General features: G+C 48.5%; 2 protein-coding genes across 4 annotated transcripts in view; one reads left to right on the top strand and one right to left on the bottom strand.

The window, feature by feature from the left end:
- Nucleotides 1–18,422, top strand: part of c23h17orf75 (chromosome 23 C17orf75 homolog) — a 47,495-nt gene that overhangs the window by 15,443 nt on the left and 13,630 nt on the right. Inside the window, exons 8-11 of one of the 3 annotated variants that reach the window (XR_008725357.1) lie at nt 797–933; nt 3,377–3,480; nt 5,199–5,541; nt 6,476–7,840. Coding sequence is in view for 1 of the 3 variants with exons in the window: in XM_055654254.1 (XP_055510229.1) it covers nt 797–933; nt 3,377–3,480; nt 5,199–5,420 (463 nt within the window). In the remaining 2 variants the exon portion in view is untranslated. Of the gene's footprint in view, nt 1–796; nt 934–3,376; nt 3,481–5,198; nt 7,841–18,422 lie in introns of those variants that run through there. The other 2 variants (XR_008725358.1, XM_055654254.1) reach the window with 2 other exon arrangements.
- The window catches only part of LOC129708386 (rhomboid-related protein 3-like), a 31,694-nt gene continuing 25,297 nt past the window's right edge, over nt 12,026–18,422 (bottom strand). The window contains exons 9-10 of the mRNA XM_055654096.1: nt 17,538–17,598; nt 12,026–12,364 (exon numbers count right to left, since the gene is read on the bottom strand). Coding sequence (XP_055510071.1) covers nt 12,093–12,364; nt 17,538–17,598 — 333 coding nt within the window. The 3' untranslated portion in view covers nt 12,026–12,092. The remainder of the gene's footprint in view (nt 12,365–17,537; nt 17,599–18,422) is intronic.

The following is an 18,422-nucleotide window of genomic DNA, read 5'->3' as shown; positions in this document are numbered from 1 at the left end:
AAGCGCCGCTCATTGGCTTCAAGGCAACTTTCGCCGACTGCGATAAGTTTTGAACATTTCAAAATCCAGAGGCAACCAGAAAAAAATTACAATTCTTTGGGCGACTGTGTACAGTATTGGTCCCCTAATTTGAGGAAGGACATTCTTGCTATTGAGGGAGTGCAGCGTAGTTCCTGGGATGGCGGGACTGTCATATGCTGAGGGAATGGAGCAGCTGGGCTTGTACACTCTGGAGTTTAGAAGGATGAGAGGGCATCTCATTGAAACATATAAGATTGTTAAAGGTTTGGACACACTAGAGGCAGGAAACATGTTCCTGATGTTGGGGGAGTCCAGAACCAGGGGCCACAGTTTAAGAATGATGAGTAAGCCATTTAGAACGGAGACGAGGAAACACGTTTTCTCATAGAGAGTGTGAGTCTCTGAGGGCGGTGGAGGCTGGTTCTCTGGATGCTTGCAAGAGAGAGCTAGATAGGGCTCTTAAAAATAGCGGAGTCAGGGGATATGGGGAGAAGGCAGGAACGGGGTACTGATTGGGGATGATCAGCCATGATCACATTGAATGGCGGTGCTGGCTCGAAAGGCTGAATGGCCTCTACTCCTGCACCTATTGTCTATTGTCTATTGACACTACTCACAACCATACAGGCAACACCCCGGAAACCATGTGGTGACAGCCTAGTCGCCTGTAGTCGCCAAAAGAATCGCCTAAGTGGGACGGGCATAACTGTTAAAAAGAATGGCAGTGAATGTGAGGAGTTCGAAATTATTAACGCTGAGTCTGGGTTTGCTGCAGGTTTCTCTGCGCAGCCAGTCTCCAGGGCCTGATGCAGGAGGACTCTCTGGCATCACTGTGCAAGGCGATGGCCCGGGAGCAGCAGAAAGCCATCGTTGTGGACTGCAGTGGACCCACTCCCACTGTCACCAATGCAGGTAGGAGCCTCAAAAGCCCCCTAGTCACACGGAGCAGGCTGTGGGGAAGTAGCTATTCCTGAAGGTCGTTGCAGGCCGGCACTGCGCGGGTACAGCAAGCTTTGTGGCGACTGTGCCACTCAGCTGCCAGGCACTGGTAACCCAAACATGCAGCTGACAAGTTGTAGCAAGGGAAAGACGATGTCTGTGGAATTCTCTGCCTCAGAGGGAGGTGGAGGCGGGTTCTCTGGATGCTTTCAAGAGAGAGCTAGATAGGGCTCTTAAAAATAGCAGTCAGGGGATATGGGGAGAAGGCAGGAACGGGGAACTGATTGGGGATCAGCCATGATCACATTGAATGGCGGTGCTGGCTCGAACTGTACACTGACAATTAAATTGAATCTGAATCTGAATCTGAATCTGAAGTGCCGAATGGCCTACTCCTGCACCTATTGTTTATTGACATCAGTAAGATTGTGGCTGAAAAAAAAACCACTTCACCTCCACTCTTCCTGCTGGCTCACAATGCCAGAGATCCGGGTTTGATCCTGACCACGGGTGCTGTCTGTTTGTGCGTGGGTGGGTGGGTGAGTGAGTGAGTGGGTTTCCTCCGGGTGCTCCAGTTTCCTCCCACATCCCAAAGACGTGCGGGTTTGTAGGTTAAATGGCCCCCTGCGAATTGCCCCCAGGGTGGATGAGGAAGGGAGATAAATTAGAGCTAGTGTGAACAGGTGATCGATGGTTGGCGTGGATGATCAGCCATGATCACATTGAATGGTGGTGCTGGCTCGAAGGGCCGAATGGCCTACTCCTGCGTCTATTGTCTATTGACTCAGTGGGCTGCAGGGCCTAGTTCATGTTGTATCCCTAAACTGAACTCCCCTTTCTAATTCCAAAATTAGAACCAAGATATTTACCCAGGTTCCAGTCTTAAATGACTAACCGCTTCCCTGGGACAATGCAGTCAAATGCTGGATGTAAGATGCAGGGAACAAGCAAACGTCATCAGACAATAGACAATAGGTGCAGGAGTAGGCCATTCGGTCTTATAGTCCAGCACCGCCATTCAATGTGATCATGGCTGATCATCCCCAATCAGTACCCCGTTCCTGCCTTCTCCCCATGCCCCTGCTTCCAAGAGCCCTATCTAGCTCTCTCTAGAATGTATCCAGAGAACCGGCCTCCACCGCCATCTGAGGCAGAGAATTCCACAGACTCACAACTCTTTATGAGAAAAAGGTTCCTCATCCCCGTTCTAAATAGCTTACCCCTTATTCTTAAACTGTGGCCCAAGGTCAGGATCGAACATAGAAACATAGAAAATAGGTGCAGGAGTAGGCCATTCGGTCCTTCGTGCCAGCGCCACCACTCAATACGATCATGGTTGATCATCCAAAATCTGTACCCCATTCCGGTTTTTTCCCCATATCCCCTGATTACCCCTAAGAGCTAAATCTAACTCTCTCATGAAAGCATCCAGTGAATTGGCCTCCACCGCCTTCCGTGGCAGAGAATTCCACAGATTCACAACTCTCTGGGTGAAAAAGTATTTCCTCATCTCAGCCCTAAATGGCCTACCCCTTATTCTTAAACTGTGTGCCCCCTGGTTCTGGACTCCCCCAACATCGGGAACATTTTTTATGCATCTAGCCTGTCCAATCCTCTAAGAATTGTGTATGTTTCTAATAAGATATCCTCTCATCCTTCTAAATTCCAGCGAATCCAAGCCCAGTCAACCCATTCTTTCATCATACCCCAGCCGCCATCTCGGGAATTAACCTGGTGAACATACGCTGCGCTCCCTCAATGATAATAATGTCCTTCCTCAAATTAGAACCCGGGTGTGTGGCGCGGTGAGGCAGTGGCTCTGCCCACTGTGCCGCCAGAGGGGGCTGGCCGTCTTTTAATCCCCTTATTGGACGGTACTGAGGAATGGGTATGATGGAGGCCTGATTTACAATCCGGGGCGTGAAAATTCACGTAACTGGAATTAGGACTTTGAATTTGTATGGACCTTTTTAGTTGGAGCAAGTTTGCTCCGTATTAAGCACCAAGGTTGGAGGTAAAAAGTGACCGATTTATTTTAGTTTCGTTTATAAATACAGCGCAGAAACAGGCCCTTCGGCCCACCGCGTCCGTGCCGACTGGCGATCCCAGCACATTAGCACTACTCTACACACACTAGGGACAATTTGCAATTTTACCGAAGCCAATTAACTTGTAAACCTGCACGGCTTTGGAGTGTGGGAGGAAACCAGTGCTCCCTGGGGAAAACCCACGCAGGTCACGGGGATAAGGTACAAATTTCGTACAGACAGCGCCCGCAGTCAGGGCCGACCCCGGGTCTCGGGTGTTGTAAGGCAGCAACTCTACCGCAGTGCCACCCTGTCTGTAAAATGTCTTTACCTCTTCAGTGAGCAACGCCAACCCCCTTTTCTCATCACTCTGTTTATTTTTCTTGCAGTGAGCAACAAGTTCTGTGAAGACTGGATTCCTTCCTTTTTAAACATCCAAGAGACTGGCAACCCTTTCCTCATACGGCAGATTCTGGAGAATTTTAAATTAAAGGTGACGTGGTCTAAGATTCAAGTTGCTTTTCCTGTTCCCCCAGTAGCTGTTCCTTATTGTACAGGTGTAAGATGGAACTGCAGATGCTGGTTTAAACCAAAGGTAGACACAAAGTGCTGGAGTAACTCAGCGGGACAGGCAGCATCTCTGAAGAGAAGGAATGGGTGACGTTTCGGGTCGAGACCCTTCTTCAGACTGCTAATACGGTACATAAATAATCGTCAAACTCACACACCTTTCTGTCCTGGGTCTCCATTGTCAGTGTGAGGTTAAATACAAATTGGAGGAACAGCATCTCATGTCTCACTTGGGCAACTTACAGTTCTCTCTCCAGCTTCTCATTTTCACCCTACAAACAGCTTCCCATGACCTGTTTCATCATCAGCACTTTTTTGCATAGCTTTCATTCATTGTTCTTTCTCTCTCCACATCACCGTCTATATCTCTCGTTTCCCTTATCCCTAACCAGTCTGAAGAAGGGTCTCGACCCGAAACGTCACCCATGCCTTCTCTCCAGAGATGCTGCCTGTCCCGCTGAGTTACTCCAACATTTTGTGTCTACCTTATGGTCCAGGGCCTGGTGCTGGTCATGGAGTTCATACTGAGGGGGGGTTAGACAATAGACAATAGGTTCAGGAGTAGGCCATTCGGCCCTTTGAGCCAGCACAACCATTCAGTAGGCCATTATCTTTATCTAACTCTCCCTTGAAAGCATCCACAGAATTGGCCTCCACCGCCTACCGAGGCAGTGAATTCCACAGATTCACAACTCTCTGGGTGAAAAAGTTTCACCTTATCTCCGTTCTGAATGGCTTACCCCTTATTGAATGGCGGAGTAGACTTGATGGGCTGAATGCCCTCGTCCTGGACCTTCTGAAGGGCCTGTTTCCGTGCTGTGTGATGGCAATATCCACTTTGGTAGCAAAAACAGAAAGGCAGATTACTATCTAAATGGCGTCAAGTTGGGAAAAGGGGAAGTACAACGAGATCTGGGGGTCCTTGTACATCAGATGAAAGTAAGCATGCAGGTACAGCAGGCAGTGAAGAAAGCGAATGGCATGTTGGCCTTTATAACAAGAGGAATCGAATACAGGAGCAAAGAGGTCCTTCTGCAGTTGTACACAGCCCTAGTGAGACCACACCTGGAGTATTGTGTGCAGTTTTGGTCCCCTAATTTGAGGAAGGACATCTTGCTATTGAGGGAGTGCAGCGTAGGTTTACCAGGTTAATTCCCGGGATGGCGGGACTGTCATGTGCTGAGAGAATGGAGCGGCTGGGCTTCTGGAGTTTAGAAGGATGAGAGGATCTCATTGAAACATATAAGATTGTTAAGGGCTCGGACACACTAGAGGCAGGAAACATGTTCCCGATGTTGCGGGAGTCCAGAACCAGGGGCCACAGTTTAAGAATAAGGAGTAAGCCATTTAGAACGGAGACGAGGAAACACTTTTTCTCACAGAGAGTGGTGAGTCTGTGGAATTCTCTGCCTCAGAGGCGGTGGAGGCCGGTTCTAGAGAAAGCTGGATGGGGCTCTTAAAAATAGCAGAGTCAGGGGATATGGGGAGAAGGCAGGAACGGGGTACTGATTGGGGATGATCAGCCATGATCACATTGAATGGCGGTGCTAGCTCGAAGGGCTGAATGGCCTCTACTCCTGCACCTATTGTCTATTGATAACACCAGGTTGCATGTTCTCACCTCCCGCTGGTCTCCCGCAGGCCATACAGGACATGAACAGCCTGAAGCGCTACATCCAGCAGGCCGAGAGCAACAACTACGCTCTCTTCAAGTGTTTCGTCTTCCTCAAAAACTGCGGCAACGGAGAGGTGCTGCTGCAGAACGTCAAGGTGGAGCAGGCTGAGATGCCCGAGGCACGCAGCGTGGTCAAGGTACTGGAGGAATTCCTGCATGAGGAAGGAGTGATTACCTGCCCCATCTAACCCACGGCTGCCCACCAGCTTTAACAAAGACTTTACAGTGTGTGTTGTGTTCGATCGCAGTCTCTCATGCTGTGTCCTTGTGTGGCATTGTATCTGACTGTTTACTGACAATAGTTAATAGGTGCAGGAGTAGGCCGCCATTTGGCCCTTCGAGCCAGCACTGCCATTCAATGTGATCATGGCTGATCATCCCCAATCAGTACCCCGTTCCTGCCTTCTCCCCATATCCCCTGACTCCGCTATTTTTAAGAGCCCTATCTAGCTCTCTCTTGAAAGTATCCAGAGAACCTGCCTCCACTGCCTTCTGAGGCAGAGAATTCCGCAGACTCACCACTCTCTGTGAGAAAAAGTGTTTCCTCCACTCCGTTCTAAATGGCTTACTCCTTATTCTTAAACTGTGGCCCCTGGTTCTGGACTCCCCCAACATCGGGAACATGTTTCCTGCCTCTAGCGTGTCCAAGCCCTTAACAATCTTATAAGTTTCAATGTGATATCCTCTCATCCTTCTAAAGTCCAGAGTGTACAAGCCCAGCTGCTCCATTCTCTCAACATATGACAGTCCCGCCATCCCGGGAATTAACCTTGTAAACCTACGCTGTACTCCCTCACTAGCAAGAATGTCCGTCCTCAAATTAGGGGACCAAAACTGCACACAATACTCCAGGTGTGGTCTCACTAGGGCTCTGTACAACTGCAGAAGGACCGCTTTGCTCTCATATTCGATTCCTCTTGTTATAAAGGCCAACATGTCATTCACTTTCTTCACTGCCTGCTGTACCTGTATGCTTACCTGGCATTTCATCCGACTGTTTACTGACATGTGTGTATTGTTGCGAAGTGACGTGCGGAGAGTCTGTGGCACACGCAAGTCATCGTTAACAGGTCGGGCAGCATTTGGTCTACAGTCGGCCGATTCCCTCCAAGGCTGCCGGCTGTGCTACAAACCCAGTCAGATCCCACGGTGAAAGTCACGCTTGTGTGGTTGGGACACACTCTTGGTAAACAAGCATTCTCACCTTAAACCAGGGAGAGGGCAGTAGAAACATAGAACATAGGTGCAGGAGTAGGCCATTTGGCCCTTCGAGCCAGCACCGCCATTCAATATGATCGTGACTGATTATCCAGAATCAGTATCCCGTTCCTGCTTTTTCCCCATTATCCCTTGATTCCGTTAGCTCTAAGATCTAACTCTAACTCTAATTCTCTATTGAAAACATCCAGTTAATTGCCCCCCACTGCCCTCTGTGGCAGAGAATTCACAACTCTGGGTGAAAAAGTTTGTCCTGATCTCTGTCCAAAATGGCCGACTCCCTTATCGAAGCACTTGTTTAGGTTGGACACCAAGGATGTGTAGTGACTAGTGAGGGATGTGGTTTGGCATTGTGGAACCTCATCGCAACACAAGGAGAGAGGAGACAAGCAGAGGTTGTGTGGGAGATTGTACCCACAGACCAACACAATTCTCTGTCTCTGGGAGTCGCAAGGAACTGCAGGTGCTGGAAGCTTGAGCAAAGCACAAAGCTCTGGAGGAACTCAGCAGGTCAGGCAGCATCCGTGGAGGGAATGGACAGCCCACGTTTCAGGGCGGGATCAGTCTGAAGAAAGGCCTCAACCTGAAACATTCCCTCCACAGATGCTGCCTGGCCCGCTGAGTTTCTCCAGCACTTTGTATTTTTCCCTGGGTTAACTTTTAGGGTGATATTGTTCTTTTTGGGGCTGAATGGGCTAGATTGGATTTCGTAAAGATTCCTAACTGTTGAGGGGGAGGGGGAGAGGAAACGTGAGAGGGATGAGGGGTGAGAGATGAACAGAAAAGCAACTGCCATTTAAAAAAAAATGTAAAATGATCATTGGAAAATTTAGCACGATTAATTAATGGCCATATAATGAACCCAGTCATTTTCTTTCAGTTGTTGTTAGCAGCGCTGTTCATCTGATTGCTTAGAAATGTGTAGGGAGCAGTTTTACTAAACATTATCAACCAGTGGACCTGACAAGCTCTTGAAGCTCCTGAGACCTCTCAAAGCAAAGACTTAAGGGCCTGTCGCAGTTGCCGATTTTTTGGCGACTGCCAGCGTCATATCAGTGTCACCAAAAGATTTTGAACATGTCAAATTCCAGCGGCGACAAAACAAATGTCGCGACGCTTGAAAAAAAATGCGCATCTATACGTCAATTATTCGGTGACCAGATAAACGCCAGTCTATCATGCCAGTAGCCGCCGAATAAAATCGCCAAGTGGGACAGGCCCTTCACACGTCCACATTCCCAAACCTATCCACACTACAGTGCCTGCTATTAATCAATTGTAAATAGTTGCCCTGTGTTCTAGGATTCTCCTATTCATACGTCACTTTAAATCCACAATGTACTTCCTCTGGTTTGTTTTGATTCCAAATAAAGTTTTAATATTGGGTGTATTTTTCCTGTAATATTGCCTCTCACTAATACTGCTTCTGCCCGTATTATATCGGTCTGAAGAAGGGTCCTGACCCGAAACGTCGCCTATCCATTCCCTCCATGGATGCTGTCTTGAGTCCAGGGCTGCCAACTCTCACGCTTTCGGTGTGAGAGTCACGCCCTGGAGCAATTTCTCACGCCCTCACGCTCACGACCGAGTTCTCACGCTGAGTTCAGTCCCTGCGCAATTTGTCCCTTAGCGCCGCGTGCCAGGGATCTGTGCGGTCCGGGGAAGCTCGTCAGTTGGCGGCTGTGAGACGTGGCGCCTCTTCTCTTGGTTGGATGCGCAGCCACCGACTGCAGATACAACCAAGCAGCCGGAGATGGAACTAACCAGGTGAATCAGTTGTAAAACATGGGGGGTGTGTGTTTCGGAATGGCCATAAATTAAGTATAAATACGAGGAGTCCTCAGTAGTGTGTTTAGATCTTTTGCAAACTGTTCCCAATAAGCAATATGCGGGTTTTCGGCCCGTAACCCGAAAAACCGCGTTTTTTATTTCAATTTGATTTTGTGGGGTTGGGGCAGGCGAGCCGACCTGAGAACTGCGGACCGTGCGAGTGTCCCGGGCTGTCGGAGGCGTCGGAAACGCCGCTGCCGCGAGAGTCTCTGTGCCGTTGTGACGCTCCACTAAGGTCAGCCATCGTCCTCCGCCTGTTCATCCGTTGAGGTCTTGGTTGGATTGCTCTTTGTCAGAGACCTCCCCCTCGACCTTGCTGCATAGCTCCAGACGGCATCGCTCTCAGGATCTCAGGACCACACAAGCTTCTCCACCACAACAAGGTGACAATCCACGGTTAGCTAAGACTAACTCTCTCTTGAAAACGTCCAGTGAATTGGCCTCCACTGCTTTCTGTGGCAGAGAATTCCCAGATATCTGGGATGAAAAAATCTCATCTCTGTCCTAAATGACAATAAACTGAACTGACTACACAGTGGAACACAGATGGTTGTCGACCTCAACTTGCACTGACTTAGGACAGCTGGAGGTAGTTGTGATCTAGGAGCACTCTGCCGTTCTCCCGGACAACCTCCACAAACATCGTTCCCCAGTTACATTCTGGAATGCAGTTAGGAGAAACGAACATGTCACGAAAATCCATTCCGATTGAAAAAACCCTTTAATGGTATTGCATTGCTGGAACGCTGGGATGATCAAATATTGCACATGGATACACAACATGCCTGCATCCCACAGCCAGCTTCATAGAAATATCCCCACCCACTCCCCAGAGAAAATCTGTTCACAGATTAGTTCATCCTTCTGCGTTTTCGCTAATTTAAAATCAACACTGCAGATTTTTAAATCCCTTCAAACATTTGTCATCATTATAGGTTCTGAGGGCAAGCAGGTTTTTTTCAATCAATCAATCAGATTTATTCATCACATACACAATAAAGTGCAGTGAAATGAATTTGCCAGCAGCGGTACAATAAAAAAGAACATACAATACACAATAAAAATTTAACACAAACATCCACCACAGCATTCTTTACTGTCGTGGAAGGCACAAAGTATAGTCAGTCCTCCTCCATTGTTCCCCGTGGTCGGGGCCATAAACCTTCGCAGTCGCCGCTGCGGACAGCGAGATGTACAGGGCCTCTCGTCTGGAAGGTAAGTCGTGAATCGGTGCTTCCCTACCGGAGACGGCGGCTTCACAATGACGTAGGCCGGTCGGAGCTCTTCTCCAGGGATTCCCAGCGAGGGATCCCGCTCCGGATGGTAAGTCCCCGCCGCGCCCCCCGCTGAAGGCCGCGGCCGACGGGTCGAAGCTCTTCTCCTCCCGGGGTCCCCAACGATGGATCCCAGGCTCCTGACACCGCGCCAGTGGCTAGAAGCTCCGCAGACCGCAGCTTCAAGCTGAACGGGCCAGCGATCGGAAAAAGTCCACGCAGCGCCCGCTGCAGTAGCTCCGGGCCCGACTCCGGGAAAGGGCCGCACCAATCCTTCGTGTTAGGCCACAAGGGAGGCGACATGGAAAAAGCCCCCACCGACCAGGTCTTTTGTTTAGAGTGGCGTAATTGTCCATAAATTAAGATTTATTAACTAGACAGACCATTTCATCTCCAGACTATCATCGTTAGCTTATTTACAGAGTATGTACATTATAAGGTGATATGAACAGGTGTTATTTGGCACTTGGACACCAGGTGAGTATTATTAAAAAGTACAAAAAGGCAGACGGGCAGATAGAAACGTAGAAAGTAGGTGGAGTTGGCCATTCGACCCTTCGAGCCAGCACCGCCATTCAATATGATCATGTACCCTGTTCCTGCTTTTTCCCCATAACCTTTGATTCCGCTAGCCCTCGAGAGTTAAATCTAACTCACTGGTGAAAACATCCAATGAATTGGATGATGTGTTTGGGCCATTTTCTGTGTCCCTGAACAGTCTACGCTACGGATACTAATGGTGTTCACTGTGGTGCCATCTCTCTGTTAAAAAGACTACAATGCAACATTGTTGGGTCCAGAGTTCAAGAAGGAGTTACTTCCTCCCCTCTCTCCTGCAGGTGAGACCTCCGAGAGTAATGTATCGTTGCAGTTACCTCCCCAGAATGGGAGGTGTAGTCTTTGGTCACTGACATCCAAACTCCTGCATATTCCATTAACCTGCAGTACAATAGGTGCAGGAGTAGGCCATTCAGCCCTCGAGCCAGCACTGCCATTCAATGTGATCATGGCTGATCATCCACAATCAGTACCCGTTCCTGCCTTCTCCCCATATCCCCTGACTCTGCTATCTTTACGAGCCCTATCTATTTCTCTCTTTAAAGTATCCAGAGAACCGGCCTCCACCGCACTCTGATGCAGAGAATTCCACAGACTCCCAACTCTCTGTGTGAAGAAGCGTTTCCTCGTCTCCGTTCCAAATGGCTTACTCCTTATTCTTAAACTGTGTGGCCCCTGGTTCTGCACTCCCCCAACATCGGGAACATGTTTCCTGCCTCCAACATGTCCAAACCCTTAACAATCTGATATGTTTCAATAAGATTCCCTCTCATTCTTACAAGCCCAGTCGCTCCATTCTCTCAGCATATGACAGTCCTGCCATCCCGGGAATTAACCTTGTAAACCTACGCTGCACTCCCTCAATAGCAACAATGTCCTTCCTCAAATTAGAGGACCAAAACTGCACACAATACTCCAGGTGTAGTCTCACTTGGGCCCTATATAACTGCAGAAGGACCTCTTTGCACCTATACTCAACTCCTCTTGTTATGAGGGCCAACGTGCCATTCACTTTCTTCACTGCTTGCTGTACCTGCATGGTTACTTTCATTGACTGATGACCAAGGACTCCAGATCCCGTTGTACTTCCCCATTTCCCAACATAACACCATTTAGATAATAATCTGCCTTCCTGTTTTTGCTACCAAAGTGGTTAACCTCACATTTATCTGCATGTATCTGCATCTGCCATGTATCTACCCACTCACCCAACCTGCCCAAGTCAGCCTGCATTCTCATAGCATCCTCCTCACAGCTCACACTGCCACCCAGCTTTGTGTCATCTGCAAATTTGCTAATGTTCCTTTGAATCCCTTCATCCAAATCATTGATGTCACTGCCTGCCATTACATATCCCTTCTCTCACCAAAGCAGGATGCAACCCCTTAACTTAAAATTGGGATGCGAGAGTCTCCAGGCAGACGTGCGACTGGGCAGAGCTTGGATCAATCTACTTGTAGAGTGACGGGCTGGCGTAGTTGCCTCTTCCACCAGGGGACCTGCTGGAGATGCTTCATACCGTCAGCCTTCAGAGTCAACAATCCCCTTCTGCTTCGGTTGGAAGGGAAGAGTGGTCACGTGTGATAAGGAAATATAATTCAGCATATTCGATCAATTATCAACAATGATTCAAAACAAACCAGGGGCGGGCATGTGAACTGGAGCTCCAGAAGGTATCTAATTCCTTATCAGATGTTAGTGTGGTCACATCTCGCTGTGACAAAGTGCTGGAGTAACTCAGTAGGTCAGGCAGGATCTCTGGAGGACATGGATACTGGGACCCTTCTTTGGACTTTGACCGAGAGAGTCACCTTATCAATGTTACTCCAGCATTGGGTCTTTTGACCAACGCCCACATCTGGTTTTGGTTTGCAGAGTCGAATCGAACGGCAATCCATTCACGCATCCCGTGCACGTATGTCCGATTGTTTGAATCAATGCAGAGGGAGGGTCTTTGGTCACCTGGGCTGTGGCTCATGTCTAGACTGGAGGGAGCAGCCGGCTGTCCAGGAGACCATAGGCAAAGATGTTCCACAGGACGGCAAAGGACACGAAGATGAGATAGACGATGACAAAGATCCACCAGAGGGACTGCTCGTGGAGTTTCTGCTCGTAGTTCTTGAGGATCACCACCCCCAGGGTGATGCCCACCATCACCCCCCCCAGGTGGCAGGCGAAGCTGGGGTGGGCACAGGATGGGTGGGCGGGCGGGCGAAACCGCAACCAGACCGCACGGCCAAACTCCAGGCTCACTGCAAGGCAAAGACATAGAAACATAGGTGTGGGGGGAGGCCATTCGGCCCTTCGAGCCAGCACCACCATTCATTGTGATCATGGCTGATCGTCCGCAATCAATAACCTGTGCCTGCCTTCTCCCCATATCCCTTGATTCCACTAGCCCCTAGAGCTCTACCTAAAGGGCCTGTCCCACTTGCGTGTCCTTGGCACGCGTTAAGCCGTGATGGTCCGGCGAAGTTCGGGCGCGATTCCATGCGTACGCACAGCCATCTGGAGCATGTGACGTCATTTGAAGATGGACACAAAGCTGGAGTAACTCAGCGGGACCGGCAGCATCTCTGGAGGGAAGCCATTGGTGACGTTTCGTGTCGAGACCCTTCTTCTGTCTCGACACCTGAAGCAAGCCAGACCTGTGCCTTCTCAGCCCCCCCTCACCCCGAGTCATGCAGCGCGGAAACAGGCCCTTCGGCCCACCTCATCCATGCCCACCAAGATGTCCCGTCTAAGCTGATCCCATTTGCCTACTGCAATCCCTCCAAGCCTCCCCTCCCCCCATGTCACCGTATCCTGGTGCATGTGACGTGTTTCATTCATCTTATTGAAACATATAAGATTATTAAGGGTTTGGACACGCTAGAGGCAGGAAACATGTTCCCGATGTTGGGGGAGTCCAGAACCAGGGGCCACACACAGTTTAAGAATAAGGGGTGATTCATTTAGAACGGAGACGAGGAAACACTTTTTCTCTCAGTAAGTGGTGAGTCTGTGGAATTCTCTGCCTCTGCGGGCGGTGGAGGCCGGTTCTCTGGATATTTTCAAGAGAGAGCTAGATAGGGCTCTTCAAGATAGCGGAGTCAGGGAATATGGGGAGAAGGCAGGAACGGGGAACTGATTGGGGATGATCAGCCATGATCACATTGAATGGCAGTGCTGGCTCGAAGGGCCGAATGGCCTACTCCTGCACCTATTGTCTATTATCTATGTGACAATATTAAAAATAAATCCAAACTGACCATGGTTGGAAGTCACACACTGTACTGGAGTAGCTCAGTGGGTCAGGCAGCATCTCGGAGCTGTGTCAGCTCCGAGATTGTGGAATGAATTGCCTCTGCACGTTAAACAGGCCCCTTCTCTAGCTGTTTTTAAGTCACTCCTGAAGACATATCTATTCTCCATGGCCTTTGTAGACCAGTGAGGTGTTGAATTGTTTATTAACTTTACTTGCTTGGTTTTGCTGCGTTGTTCGTACTCGTGTTTTAGGTTTTTTTGGATTTATTGTTTGGATTTTTGTATGAAAGATACGCCAAGTGTTAATGGGTTCTGTTGTTCTGACTGTTTTTGCATGTCTTGCAATAAACTCAACTGTACAAAACTAAATGGGCTTTGGGTTTTGAAAGGTGCTTACAAAGAAGTTATTATTAGCATTATTATTATATTATTAAGAGGTGCCTGCCCTGCTGAGTTATGTTGGCTGTGTGAAGAGGTGAGGATCTGGATAGATGCGGTTTTGGTTGAGGACCATGCTTCAGACAATTGTAGGGGAGAGGGGGAGGAAAGCTGGAAGAAGAGTTGTCAGGAAAGATACCCAAGCTTGAATGGGTTCAGAGAAGACATTTGCACGTGACAATAAACTCAACTGAAAACTAAATGGAGGTATGAAACGGTACAAAGAACAAATCAACGCCAGCAAGGACGATCGCGGAAAGGTGGAGCCCACAATGGTTCATTGTTGGCTGCGGAAGAGGTGATAATGAGGGGGTAGGAACAATGAAACTGAACAGGACGGCAGTGACACTAGGATGACTAGGGTGGGGGAGGGACGGAGAGAGAGTGGTTGCAAGGGTTACCGGAAATTAGAGAAATCAATATTCATACCGCTGGGCTGTGAGCTGTACCAGCGATATATGAGATGCTGTTCCTCCAATTTGCGTTTGGCCTCACGCTGACACCGAGCTGGCTGCTTTGTTAGGCTCCGTGATACTCCCCGAGCCATCAAAGCACTGCACTGATTGCGAATTGGATGCAATATTTCAGCTGCTGTCGTGGCTAAATCTCAAGAGTGTCACCACCAGACCGTTATTCACCAAGTCGTCACCCAAAGGCTGACAGCAGATAATATGTAGTCCCACTTGTTCAGGCATGCGCAACGCAGTTTCTTACACAAAAACAAGGACGTGGCGCTGAGGCTCTACAAGGCGCTGGTCAGGCCGCATTTGGAATATTGTGAGCAATTTTGGGCACCGTATCGGATGGCTCTGGAGCGGGTCCAGAGGAGAACGATCGCAGGTATTAGTAGGTTAACCTATGATGAGCGTTTGTCGGCACTGGGCCTGTACTCGCTGGAGTTTAGAAGAATGAGGGGGGAAAGGGGGGGACCTCATTGAAACATACAGAACAGTGAAAGGCTTGGATAGAGTGGATGTGGAGAGGATGTTTCCACTAATGGGGAGTCCAGGACTAGGCGTCTTAGCCTCAAAAGTAAAGGACGTTCTTTTAGGAAGGAGATGAGGAGCAATTTCCTTAGTCAGAGGGTGGTGAATCTGTGGAATTAGAAACATAGAAAATAGGTGCAGGAGGAGGCCATTCGGCCCTTCGAGCCAGCACCGCCATTCTCCAACAACACCTCACTGTGATGGAAGGCAAAGTCTTATCTCTTCCCTTTGTCCTTCTCCCGCGGTCCAACTGCAGCGTCGAGGCGAACTGGGGCTCCGATTTTAAGCCCCCGGCGGGCGATGGTAAGTCATGGCTGATCGTCCCCTATCAATAACCCGTGCCTGCCTTCTCCCCATATCCCTTGACTCCACTAGCCCCTAGAACTCTATCTAACTCTCTCTTAAATCCATCCAGTGATTTGGCCTCCACTGCCCTCTGTGGCAGGGAATTCCACAAATTCACAACTCTCTGGGTGAAAAAGTTTTTTCTCACCTCAGTCTTAAATAACCTCCCCTTTATTCTAAGACTGTGGCCCCTGGTTCTGGACTCGCCCAACATTGGGAACATTTTTCCTGCATCTAGCTTGTCCAGTCCTTTTATAATTTTATATGTTTCTATAAGAATCCCCCTCATCCTTCTAAACTCCAGTGAATACAAGCCTAGTCTTATCAATTTTTCCTCATATGACAGTCCCGCCATCCCAGGGATCAATCTCGTGAACCTACGCTGCACTGCCTCAATCACAAGGATGTCCTTCCTCAAATTAGGAGACCAAAACTGTACACAATACTCCTGATGTAGTCTCACCAGAGCACTATACAACTGCAGAAGAACCTCTTTACTCCTATACTGAAATCCTCTTGTTATGAAGGCCAACATTCCATTAGCTTTCTTCACTGCCTGCTGTACCTGCACACCAACTTTCAGTGACCGGTGTACAAGGACACCCAGGTCTCGCTGTACCTCCCCCTTACCTAAACTAACCCCATCAGCCGCCAAAGTGGATAACCTCACATTTATCTATATTATACTGCATCTGCCACGCATCTGCCCGCTCACTCAACCTGTCCAAGTCACCCTGCAACCTCCTAACATCCTCTTCACAGTTCACACTGCCACCCAGCTTTGTGTCATCCGCAAACTTGCTAGTGTTGCTCCTAATTCCCTCTTCCAAATCATTAATATATATGGTAAACAGTTGCGGCCCCAACACCGAGCCTTGCGGCACTCCACTCGCCACTGCCTGCCATTCTGAAAAGGATCCGTTCACTCCTACTCTTTGCTTCCGGTCTGCCAACCAATTTTCTATCCATGTCGACACCCTACCACCAATACCATGTGCTCTAATTGTAGTCACCAGTCTCCCGTGCGGGACCTTATCAAAGGCTTTCTGAAAGTCTAGATACACTACATCCACTGGCACCCCTTCATCCATTTTACTTGCCACATCCTCGAAAAATTCCAGAAGATTAGTCAAGCATGATTTCCCTTTCATAAATCCATGTTGACCTGGACTAATCATTTTACTGCTATCCAAATTCCCCATTATTACCTCTTTAATAATTGACTCCAGCATCTTTCCCACCACCGAAGTCAGGCTAACTGGTATGTAATTCCCCGTTTTCTCTCTCGCTCCTTTCTTGAAAAGTGGGATAACATTAGCTATCCTCCAATCCACAGGAACTGATCCTGAATCTATTGAACATTGGAAAATGATCACCAATGCGTCCACTATTTCTAGAGCCACCTCCCTGAGGACCCTGGGATGCAGACCATCAGGCCCAGGGGATTTATCATCCTTCAGTCCCATTAGCCTACCCAATACTATTTCTCGCCTAATGAAAATTTATTTCAGTTCCTCTACTCCCTTAGATCTTCTGTCCTCCAGTACATCTGGGAGATTGTTTGTGTCTTCCTTAGTGAAGACAGATCCAAAGTACCTATTCAACTCTTCTGCCATTTCCTTGTTGCCCATAATAATTTCACCCGTGTCTGCCTTCAAGGGACCCACATTTGACTTTGCTACTCTTTTTTCCTTAACATATCTAAAGAAGCTTTTACTGTCCTTCTTTATATTCCTGGCCAGCTTCCCTTCGTACTTCATCTTTTCAGCCCGTATTGCCCGTTTTGTTTCCTTCTGTTGTCCTATGAAAGTTTCCCAATCCTCTGGCTTCCGGCTACTCTTTGCTGTGTTATACATCTTTTCTTTTAGTTTTATTCTATCCCTAACTTCTCTTGTCAGCCACGGTTGCCTCCTACTCCCCTTAGAATCTTTCTTCCTTTTTGGAATGAAATGATCCTGCGTCTTCCGGATTATGCCCAGAAATTCCTGCCATTGCTGTTCCACTGTCATTCCTGCTAGGATCCCTTTCCAGTCTACCTTGGCCAGCTCCCCTCTCATGCCTTCATAGTCCCCTTTGTTCAACTGCATCACTGCCATTTCCGATTTAACCTTCTCCTTCTCAAATTGCAGATTAAAATTAATCATATTATGATCACCAGCTCCAAGCGGTTCCTTTACCTCGAGTTCTCTTATCATATCTGGTTCATTGGACAACACTAAATCCTTTTTGCCACAGAAGGCTGTGGAGGCTAAGTCAAGATATTTGATTAGTACGGGTGTCAGAGGTTATGGGGAGAAGGCAGGAGAATGGGGTTAGGAAGGAGAGATTGATCAGCCATAATGAATGGCGGAGTAGACTTGATGGGAAGAATGACTTAAATCTACTCCTAACACTTATGACCAATACTTACTACAGATCATGGCTATTCCCATCCGGAAAAGCTTGAACTGACATCTCATTCCGGACCAATTCTGGAAAAAAAACAATGATGAGTTTAGACTTTAGAGATAGGTGCAGCACGGTGGCACAGCGGTAGAGTTGCTGCCTCACAGCGCCAGAGTCCCTGGTTCAATCCTGACCATGGGTGCTCCAGGATCCTGCCACACTTCAAAGACGTGCAGATTTGTAGGTTCATTGGCTTCGGTAAAATTATAAATTGCCCATTGTGTGTACGATAGTGCTACTGTATGTGGTGATCGATGGTCGGCGCGGACTCATAAGGTCATAAGTGATAGGAGTAGAATTAGGCCATTCAATCATGGCTGATCTATCTCTCCCTCCTAACCCCATTCTCCTGCCTTCTCCCCATAACCTCTGACACCCGCACTAATCAAAAATCTGTCTGTCTCTGCCTTAAAAATATCCACAAACGGCCTCCACAGCCTTCTGCGGCAAAGAATTCCACAGATTCACCACCCTCTGGGCAAAAAAAAATATCCCCATCTCCTTCCAAAGAGAACGTCCTTTAATTCTGAGGCTATGACCTCTAGTCTTAGACTCTCCCACGTGAGACTCGCTGGGCCAAGGGGACTGTTTCTGCGCTGTATCTCTAAGCCAGGGGTCTCCAAACTTTTCAGCATGAGGGCCACATTATATATTTGGCACATTTTTGCGGGCCTTACACACTCACTCACACACACTCACTCACACACACACGCTCACACACATGCACACCACTCACACACACACACCCACCCACCCTCAATTACGCTCACACTCACTCACACACCCACCAAACACACACTCACTCATACACACAATCTCTCATTCAGCTGCTCACACATGCTCACTCACA

Source organism: Leucoraja erinacea, chromosome 23 (genome assembly GCF_028641065.1).
Source record: "Leucoraja erinacea ecotype New England chromosome 23, Leri_hhj_1, whole genome shotgun sequence".
In the NCBI taxonomy this organism is placed as follows: domain Eukaryota; kingdom Metazoa; phylum Chordata; class Chondrichthyes; order Rajiformes; family Rajidae; genus Leucoraja; species Leucoraja erinaceus.
Note: the sequence above shows the minus strand (reverse complement) of the source record. Positions and strands in the feature narration are given on the sequence as shown.